General features: G+C 43.2%; 1 protein-coding gene across 1 annotated transcript in view; it reads right to left on the bottom strand.

The window, feature by feature from the left end:
- Positions 1 to 10,874, bottom strand: part of GRB2 (growth factor receptor bound protein 2) — a 45,408-nt gene that overhangs the window by 2,486 nt on the left and 32,048 nt on the right. Inside the window, exons 2-4 of the mRNA XM_008640589.2 lie at positions 8,208 to 8,305; positions 3,750 to 3,872; positions 1,276 to 1,444 (exon numbers count right to left, since the gene is read on the bottom strand). Coding sequence (XP_008638811.1) covers positions 1,276 to 1,444; positions 3,750 to 3,872; positions 8,208 to 8,305 — 390 coding nt within the window. The remainder of the gene's footprint in view (positions 1 to 1,275; positions 1,445 to 3,749; positions 3,873 to 8,207; positions 8,306 to 10,874) is intronic.

Genomic DNA, 10,874 nt, shown 5'->3' with positions numbered 1-10,874 from the left:
CCCATAAAAGCCAGCTGCCAACAGCTGCAACAAGGTGCTAAAACAGCAAAGCACAGGCTATAGAACACCTCAGAAAAAAGTCAAGCTTCTGTGAAAGAGCTGAAATAGAGCAGATGATTCTGATGTTTTTCTAGTATTTTTCATTCTGTGGCCTACTGTAAATCTGTGTTCTACTTCAATACAACAGTCTTGCTGCTTACTTGTCCTGTTTTCGCCAACTGATAGCACAAATATTACCGATCTACACAAAGTTCCCCCTAAAAACTGGATGTTGATATTTTACACATTTTTCTTAACTCTTCTGTCACAGAACATTTTGCCTGTCAGCAAGTCTTCCACTCTAAAGGAAAAGCTAACAGTTCATTTAAAATACATTTGCAGTCTTAAAACTGTGAGGCCAGGAAGGTCTCTTCATGGTTGTCCTTTTCAGCCAGCTGTTTTCTCACTCTGTTTATCCCCAACCTGGCAGTGCAGAGCCAGGTGCTGAGTTCAGACAAACTGTGACAAAGTTGCCTGTGGCACCTGCAGCAGCACCAATTCCACACCCCTTGTCTTCAGGCTAGAAACAGAATGCTGTATGAGGAAGCAAAAGGATTTATCCAGAACTGACAAAACATGCAGTTACATGAAATACAACACTCTGAATGACCTGGAAAATGGAACAAAATAAAGAGTTGGATATACAAAAGCTACTCTGCTGGCACTTCACAACAGTTTTTGGAGTCTCTTCACACTGGCTAGATCCAAACCAGAAATACTCCATATGCTGTAACCACCTCTTCAGGAAAGGCCAGTATCAAAGCCTCACTGAGGGCTGCACTTCTGGCTATGATCAGGTATAAATCAGAACAGCATCACAGAATTGTTTAGGTTGAAAAGACCTCTAAGATCACCAAGTCCAACCATTAACTCAGCACTTTCCTATCCTTTCTGACTGTGCCCTATAACAGGAGTAAATCCATTTTTAATTCACAGCAATCAGATTACCTTCCTGCAACAGAATCCACAAACATTACAACAAGCCAAATGTTCAAGCAGCAACAATAATTTTGCCTCAACTCAAGGGAGACCAGGAGTGCGGACAGGCTTTGCACAAGAATGCAGCTTATTTACCAGTATAATTTTGACTGCAGGATCTAAAGATACACTTACAAAGGTAAAAAAATGTCACTCAGCTTCTTTCCATCCCTATCCATTCACTCTGAAATGCAATCCCACTTCAGACTGTGGCTGCAATAGCCTGAACAGGGCACTCTGCAGGGACACTTCTCTTACCTGTGGCACCTGCTCAATGTCCCGGAGAAATATTTGCTGGTTCCTGGAGACAGATGTGGATCTGTGATAATCTACCAGCTCGTTCAAAGAATTGAACTTCACCACCCAAAGGAAATACTTGCCAGCCCCATCTCTAAGCACCTTGAAGTGCTGCACATCATTTCCAAACCTGTGTGGAAAGAATGAAGAACACAGAAGAGCACATTGTTAGCTACGGAGAACTCCTTTTGGGGTCATCAGCACAGAGTTTAGAACAAAAAGGTCCTTCAGGGCACAGTGAAAACTGTCAATGACATTGATACCATAAATGTAATCCCACAGCTGGCATCACACGTACTTCTCAATGTATGTTACATATGCTATCACCTGTGTTGCTGAAGACGGTGCAGAGAATCCCAAGGACAAATGCCATGGCCTTTGCAAGGTCACAGTAACACAGCTGCACCACGGTGCCTTCCACTTTACATCCCCAAACACAGGTTGCCACTCAAGCACAAGCACTTTGGTTTAGCTCTTGACACCCAGCAGTTTCACAACTGACTTGAGCCACTTTCAGTCTGTGCTACTCTTGCCATGGTTCTCTGCTTCTCACAGTCCCAGTCCCTCCCTCCACAGCACCACTGGGTACGTGCAACAATGCAATGCATAAGCACCAGTCCCATTATAGGCAAATTCCTGGGAAAACACTGCCATGGGGAACGTAGGATTGGCTCTTCTGGCAACCAGCATGGACTTGTGCAAAGGGCTCTCTTACGAAACAAAAGAACCTCTCTGGTCCTTAAAAAAAGAAACCCCAAAATAAAATTTAACAAAAAAAACCCCCTCAAGCCCCAGAATGTTCAAAGATGCTGCTGCACACATAAACCAGCAACTTCAATTCTGTGTTAACAATTTTTTCCGACAAACGGTGGCATTCAGTTGAAGCTACATTTCCAACGGTTTTACTCTGAATAAAGAGGAACTCTGGAGAGGTCCACTGGGATTTTCCAGATGAACGGCACATTGGTATTTTTACTTCAGCCTAAAACACTGAAAACAGAAGACAACTGTTCCCCCTTGGCATACACGGCTCCTATACATCAGTGGGGAAAGCAGACACTGCTTTGAAACGATTCCTGGGTGCTGCCTCTGCTCTGCCTTCCTCAACCCGGGAGCTTCTCACTATTTCAAATCCTACAGGCCACTGTTTAGGAAAAGGACTTTCCTAAATTATATACACAGTAAAAACCATCCAGCTGAGACATTACCACCAGATGGCAACACCAGGCTGAACAGGCAGGCCCAGCTATGCCACTGTAACTTTCTGTTTCTTGAAGGAATGCACTTTCTGCAATTGAAGCTTCCATTCATTTCTGATATTCCAGCCCAGATGACTCTATCCAAGACAGAAATATAAACATCTCTAAAATCAGTGGCTTTAATCCAGTTTGCTGGCATGACTCAATGCTGCTGTACAGAAGGACAAAAATTTGGTTACAGACCAAAGATGACCAGAAAAAAAGAAACGAATCCTGTTGAGACAGATCACTGACAGCCACAGAAAACAGAGCCAGCTGGAATTGCACATGAGTAATAAAAAAGTTGTAAAGATTCTAAAGAAAATCTTGTTTATTTATGGAAGGAAAGGGGAAGATTACAGAAAATAATTTTTAAAGAAAATGCCAAAGCCAGCTGCTGAGGACAGATTCCCTCCCACCCTGATCACACATTAAATTACTTCACATACCTTTTCAAGTTTCTAGTACCTCTATTTGACTGACTTCAGAGAATCACAGAACTGCTTGTGTTGGGAATCACCTATGGATCACCTCATTCCAACCCTCCTCCCATGGGCAGGGACACCTTCCACTAGACCAGGCTGCTCCAAGCCCTGTCCAACCTAGCATTTAACATTTCCAGGGATGGGACAGCCACAGCTTCTTTGGGCAACTTGTGCCATGGCCTCACTACCCTCACAGAGAAGGATTTCTTCCTAACCCATGTGGAATGCACTTGTGAGGGTTCCAATGGACCTCTGGTTTCAGCTCCACGTCCCAGTGCTGGTCAATGGGAATATGACCAAAGCATGTGCCAAGCAGAGAAAAACATACTTGTACTACATAATGTACTACAGAGAGGGAAGATAAAGTAATAACTTGCACTGCAGAGGAGGAAGGAAGGAGGATGGGAGGGTGTCCACACTGGGTGCTTTGTGGCTGTAAGAGGGAGGAATGGGATCTACAAAGAAGCCACTAGATAGTATCTGGGCCTGTGTGAGCCACGTGCCACCACGTCAGTCCTGTGGGCTCACTGCAAACCAGAGCAAACAGATTTGCTCTATAGAGGGAATAAACGCTAGAAGACAAGAAATGCCGTAAGGCATCTGTGAGATTATTCCTGCTCCTCAGCATTGACAATCACCTGCCCTTTACTCCCCAGCCCAAAGGAGCAGCAGATGCCTGATTAGCACACAATTGCTCCTGGGCATGACTTACTTGACTGAGAGGGAGAAGTCCCCGGGAGCACTCTCACTCTCCCTGATGAGGAAGGCACCATCATGTCTCTGTTTGCCCAACATCTCTTCAGCCTTCGCTCGGGGAATCTTTCCAAAAAACCACCTGTGAAGGGAGGAAAAGAAAACAATAGGAGAAGTTAAGAATTTTAATCCCTTCATGAAAGAGCCAGAAATATCATGGCTCTGGAAACAAGATCCTGTCTATGCACTGCCCCATCCCGCACAAGTCAAAAGTGCATTTTGTATCCAAATCAATTTCTAGTCTCTTTCAGATCAGGTTGGTAAGACACATCTACTTCAGTATAAAGAATCAGTATCTTCATCCAGCAGCTGTTAGCTCCAGCAGCCCAGAGTCCAATCTCTGAGTCCTATGGTCCAAGACAGGTATCATCTGTCAGAAAGCTGAGGCAGGTGCCAGGACTGCAGTTACACACAGACCAAATTCCTTCAAGGTCTCTCTGCTCTACTGCAGAGGAGTGCTGAGCTAGGCATGGATTCCGTTCCAGCAAAGATGCTGATGCCACTTGTTTCAGGAGCCTCTTTTCTTGCTTTCTCCCACAGGCAGGACAATCCAGCAGCTTTCACAGAAAGAGTCACATGAAGTAGCTGCCTCATGGAAACCACATGCAAAATTCTCACCAGCCACTGGCTGACCATGACACCAAGGCTGAACCTACCCCAGGCCACCAGATCGTCAGCACTGACCAACAGCCTGGTCACGGGATCCTTGCCCCCATTTACATTTGCATTTCCAGACTAATCCAAGATTAAAGGCAAAGAAGGGATGAGTGGTAGGTCACAAGGCATGAGAAAAGCAGAAGCATCTTCACAACTAAAAAGCGGAGCTTTCAGCTCTGAGGAACAGATCACACAGGACAGCAGCACTTATCACACCCACACCCGCGCAGATGACTGACCTCTGTTAGAGGAAAGCATTTCATAACAAGAGCTCCACTCACACAGCCCATTGTCTGCAGTGAAGGTTTTGCTGCAGCAACAAGGCAGGAGTTGCAGAATCCTTCCTGAAACAGTCATTCTTCAGAGAAGTTGGAGCTCTCCTGACGTCACAAAGTCACCAGATCTAAGGGGAAACTACCTCTAGAGCTGAAGAAGGACTAATTACTCGATCGCCAAACATGCTTTACTTGCTTGAAACACTCATTGTGTACTTTTTATCACCTGGAATGAAAAGGGAAAGCTTCCTCCCTCAACCATCCTATCAGTGATCAAGAACTTCATGGCATTTTGTACATTCTGGGTGGCTTAGCACCTGTGCTGCTTCTTGGTACCTGAGTTGAGGTGGTGGGAGACCACCATGGGAGACCCACCTGCCCCTCACTGCCCTTAAAAATCAACCAAGAGAAATCATGCAGTGAAACTACTTCAGAATTCAAAGGTAGTATTTAATTTCCTGGGCTTCTGGCACTATTGTCAGATAGACAAAGAAGCCTTGAATTTTCTCTCTGCCAAATGCTGCTTTAAAGCAAGCTTTATATTACGATTTTAGATATCTCGCCATATTTGTTTACGAAGTGTCTTAATCCTGTTTAGTTCTCAAATAATTCTCAATTACTCACATGTGACAAAGTCTCATCTTAAACAAAAAACAGCCTCACCTTCCTCTGTAAAGTAAGAAGAAAAGCCTGAAAGAACTTAATAGAATCCTTCCTGAAGCCTCAACAGTATACCTGTCTTCCCCCCAAATTTTACTGAATCACTACAAAGTAGAAGTGTACTATTCTTTTAAAAGAAATAACACTTCCAAAGTGACATTGCCAAACTACTTAAGTTTTCTGCCAGCTGCTTCTAAGGCACTTGAAATAGAAAGACTAAAAATCTTTCACAATTCTTGAGCTTTCTTGCAGTTTTATGGCTTCACTACCACATTAGCCAGAGTAGAAGAACCTGAATTAGAAAACTAAAATAAAACCCCAGAGATTAAACAAATGAAGTTATTTTGCAGGACTACTGTCTACTTAAGAACACAGTTGTAAAGCAGCAGAAGTGTTGTGCACGTATCTTTGTTTGAAAAAATTAACAAACATCACAGTACATCAAAATAATTAGTGGAGAATTAGGCAAAGTGACCACGACATTCCCACAACTTTTCTTCTGAAGGGCTAAGCCTGATAAGGCTTGACTCCAACAAGCTCTGTAATGCAGGTGAAACTCATCCTGTCAGCACTGCAGAACCAAATGCACAGCCAGAGGGAGCTGCACTGATTGTACAGCACAGGTTCTCATCGCTTCCAGCCTCCCCTCAGTCGGCACTTTGGCAATTCCTTCGGCTTCACTTCGCACAATCATTTCACTTGGCCGAGTTCCTCCATAGAAATTACAATACTGCAAAGTGAGACTTCAGCAATATCCCTCAGGACAAGCTGATAACAAACACAAAGACCTGAGATAGCCTGGATCAGATCCATGATGTGTTTCATAAACAGCAAAGTCTTCCCCTGCCCCCTTCAAGAGCAAGGTGTGCTGTGCCTTCACAGGAACCTCCCTACCCAGAACTTCCTGCAGCTCTTCTCTGTCCTGCCTAGTTCTGCTCACTCTTTGCTTTGTTAATTGAGGTGGCAATTCAGATTAACCTTTCAGATTAATCCCCAGGTGAGTCTGGTCACTGAGAGGTGCCACATTTTCCTTTCAGTTTCATTTGCTGGTAGTTACAAAGTGATCTGTAAGATTTGCAAAATAGAAGTAAGGAGGAACACTGCATTTAATACTAGCTGTGTAGTTGGATAATTTAAGTCTTGGATCCTAGGACAGGATTTAAAGTCATTTTCAGTGGCTTTCTTTCCAAAATTTCTTGAAAATTATTTGATACTAGTCTGAGAAAAGAACATTCTCAGCTCATTCTCTGCTCAGCTGCCTACAGTTTGCTTTTTGTATGACCTGTATGACTAGAGAGCTCTGCACTACAGCTAAGCCAACATTATGCTATAAAAACTTTTGCATCATTTCCCAGGGCTGTTAATGCAGTAGTTAAGACTCCCAGCATTGCTGACACATGGCACTGCCTCCATCCAGATGCCATCAGCAGTTTAAACATCTTCAGATAAGATCAAATTAACTATGCTTTAAAAACCACGATCAAATTCGCCCACTTGCAGGCTCGAATATTGTTCATTCCCTTTTGATATAAAAAAAAGTGAAAAACTGACAGCTCTATTCCTCTAAAACAAAACACAATGGAGGATCACAGAATAAACTGATTATCATAGGAGACATCACTGCAGGATAACTCAAATGCCTGGAAAATTGTCATGAGAAGGTACAAGTATCAAATCAATGTGAGAGAAATTGCAATGTGATCCCCAGTGGACTGGCAAAATCAGGCCAAACCAGACATGTTACTACAGAAAACAAGGCTTTAAACAATTTCAGAATTTTCTTGTGGGTCCTTGCTTCACTTCCCACTTGGCTGCACTAGAAGCATGACACCTCTTCTCCCTTCTTGGGGCCCAGTCCCTCAGAAGCTTCCTTCTGCTATTTCAAAAGAGCCCTTAAAAAATAATTCTTGATTGCATTTAACTGCTATATCTTCATTATATAATGACAGTCAACACTTACATAAATCATCAGTTTTTGTGAGCAAATGAAATGCTACAGCTCCTTGTAAAAACCCTGATTACAGGTTTTGCTGCTCCCTCCTAAACCTTCCTTTGAATCTGTTACCCAGAGCTTGCTGTTCTTGTTCAGATATTGCAGGATCTCAAAGTTTGGCAGAACCAAAGGTTAGCAGAAGACAGCAGAAACACATGAACTGACAAAGAAAATACCCAGTCATGAAATGCTACAGTTTTCATATGCTGGGTTTATTACACCTAGGGGGAAAGGTTCAAAGCAGTTTCTGGAGCAGCAGATCAAGGCACCAATACTTGTGTAACAGCACTTTGAGGTCAGCCTGTTTTGTGAGGAAGGTGTTGGACCAGATGACTCTTACAGGTCCTGTCCAACCTTAACAATTCTGTGATTCTGTACTCAGGATGTGACAGACATACTACAAGTTCAGCTCCAAATACCCTTCACCTTTTGCTGAGCTGTGAATGCCATGATTTTTACTCTTAGCTGCTCAGTAAGTAAAATTGAGAATTGTCACAAGAACACAGACACTTTTCCTGGGGCAGTGGTAGTGACAACTCTCTCCTAAAGGGTTTTCTGCTGGTTTATGGCTGCTAACCCCAAGGTTGCTCCATCTGACCGTAAAAAACACCAGAGCAAGCACCAGAAAAGCCTCCCAAAACACCCCGCCATGCAGCTACTGTGAAAGGAGTTAAAGCAAACACTACAGCCAGAGACACACAACTTACCAGCCGTCCTTTATCTGTCCTTACATTTGAGTAGATCTGGTAAAATTTTAGCAGAAAACCATCCTTCTGCTTGTGAGGATGCCCAGAGTAAGATCAAGGGAGCCTATCCCAAAAGCTCTACTTACGGATGGGGTTTCATTTCTATGTAGTTCTTGGGAATGAAGCCGTCTTTTCCATTGAGTTCTGCCTTGTACCAATTCTGATCGCATTCTTCATTCAAAACCTGAAGGAAGGAAGCACACAAAAATTAAGCTTGAGATACATTCAAGATACAAGCAAAACTGATGGAGGTAATTCTTCCCATTTGTGTTGAGCAGTTTTAATAAACACATTCAAACAGCAAATGTAGATGAACAAAGTTCCTTCTTTTTATTTTTTAAGGGGATACTTTTCTTGCTGTCATTTTAAACATGAATGAAAGATCAGGAGTCACAAGAGAGGAGCCACATGAAAAAGTAGTTTTAAAAAGCACAAATTGATACTTCAAAGCCTAATTACAAAAAAAAAACTTTGATGCTTTATTTTTCATTGAATTTCTGCCAACTGGTACAGTGCAATAGGCAAGCCTGGTACACTGAAAGCAGTCCCTCCAATATTGTATTATGTTCTGTAACTAAAACCATGCTAGTGTTTGAAACTACCTCTCCTCAAGATGATTTTATTTTGTGTTGGAAGTAAGCACCCCAGAGAACCTGCCCCCTTTCCTTTAAGATTAAACACCACAACTACACTTTTCCTGGAGCTCTTTCATTTCTTCTCAGGAGGATACAACAAAAAGCTAGATCTGAGTCAAAAAAATAAAAACTTAAAGCCTCAAGTCACAAAAGTATCACATGACTAGCACTGCCTGAATGCAGGAAGATGAGGAAATGCAAAGAGAAAGAAACATGAATGCAGATCCAGAGATTGCATACTACACACACAGAGTTATGGTGAAGATATCCACCAAACCTTCAAACTAAAACTCTTTAGCTATGCCATTATGTTTCTTTATTTCAAGGGTGGTGAGAGGAAATTAAAAAAAAAAAACCCAGAAAGTAAAAGCAGACAAGAATTTGCAAGTTCATGTCTTATTCTTACAGCTGATGGGAGTGCTTCAGAAAATTAAACTGTAAAGATCAGTGCTTGCTGCCTTTCAAAAATATGTGACACACCAACACCCTAAATCTGTCTCACTGCTGACTGTATGACAGAGAAAAACCACAAAACCTACTGAAAAGAAACGTGGTAAAGGAAAGAGAGCGTAAAATGTGAACCTCCTCAGTCAATTACAGTGGGCAATAGTTACTTGGATGTTCCTTAACTCCCAAGGGAAGAGGCTGATGGGGTGTACATTCCCCGGGTGCCAGCACTTCCACTGGGGAACTAGCACAGCTGCAGGGCCACATCTACAGAACTTTAGGTGAGCAAAGATATCCATCCTTATGGCCCATTTCAGGATATTTTCAGCTGAAGAGGCTTTAACACTTAGAAGACCCCAAGTACTTTCATATGGATGAAAACATTCAAGCTGTCTTTTGTGAAGTTACTACTTTGGGTTTCCATGCATTTATTTACAAGCACTGTTCCAGCATGCACAGCAGAGTTCAGTCATTTAGCTGGGATAATCTGAGCACAGGTCAGGAGCAGTTCAAGCGTGGCTCTGTTAGAGGCTCTGAGGTAAGAGCTCACACAGGGAGAGCTGCCCTGGATCAGCTGATGTCTGCTGGACTGCCTTTGAGCTTCGAGACAGCGATCTGGGCAGGGACTGATTCCTCCTCAGCATGAAATACAGGGAGAGACACCAGCAGGAGCTCCGGGATACTGAACAGCAATGACAGAGATCAAAACCAGGCGTGTAAAAAAGTGAACTGCACAGAGACCAGGGAGGGCACAAGCTGAAACCCAGATATATAACTCAGTCATATAAAGATTTCAGCACACAGCTTCCAAGAACCAGTAATTTGGGGCTGTTCTGCAACTCAAGCTGCCTTCACTAGAGTCCTGCACAATATAACACAACTCAAACACAACACATTTTAATACCATTTCTAATAAACCAAATCTTACACAATGGTGTGCATACCTTTATCAGAGATAGCCCCCTTGAGCTTTGGTAAGCTCATGTGCTACAGACTTGTTTCATCACCATCAGCGAGCGGTTAAGGGATCTGGCAGTCTGTTCTTCTTCCAGAAAGTATGGGTAAATTGTAGTTTCATCTGAAGGACACTGCCACAGTTTTGTGGGTTTGGCAGTAGGTATTAAAAAATTATCAGAAATTCTAATGCCCAAATGTAAATTATTTTAATGAGTTTTATCTTGCTCTGAAGATATGCTAATAGATTTGGAGGAGTCAAATCACATTGGGCTTGGGGTACTCATTAATGCCTGGCCTGAAGCCAAATGCCGGCGAGGGAGCAGTACTGAAGGATGCATTAAGTTTTGTGACCAGAGTGAAAAATCGCTGATTAAAGGCAGGGTAAGGTAACTGCCTACATACCTGCACATCCAACCTCTTCAGGGGACTTCTGCTGTAGTGATGAGCCCTTCACACCTCCCCTCTCAGCGGCTTTGTTTGCTCCCAGGACCTTTTCCTGCCTCACACCCAGGCTGACGTTATCTTCGCAGCCCGTTGTCCTTTCTAGGATCATTTTAACGAGCTGTCACAGCTCTATTCACACCCTGGCAGGCAGCCAAGGATCCGTGCCCTGTGTTATGGACCAGAGAGCTCATACACACACACTCACCCAGTAAACACCCCTGGGTTCCCCTTTCTGGCTCTTCCGGAGAGAACAGAACACACAGTTTTCTT

The sequence above is a fragment of the Corvus brachyrhynchos genome, unplaced genomic scaffold (assembly GCF_000691975.1).
Source record: "Corvus brachyrhynchos isolate BGI_N302 unplaced genomic scaffold, ASM69197v1 scaffold148, whole genome shotgun sequence".
In the NCBI taxonomy this organism is placed as follows: Eukaryota; Metazoa; Chordata; class Aves; order Passeriformes; family Corvidae; genus Corvus; species Corvus brachyrhynchos.
The sequence above is the reverse complement of the archived record's forward strand: the minus strand, read 5'-3'. Positions and strand labels throughout refer to the sequence as shown.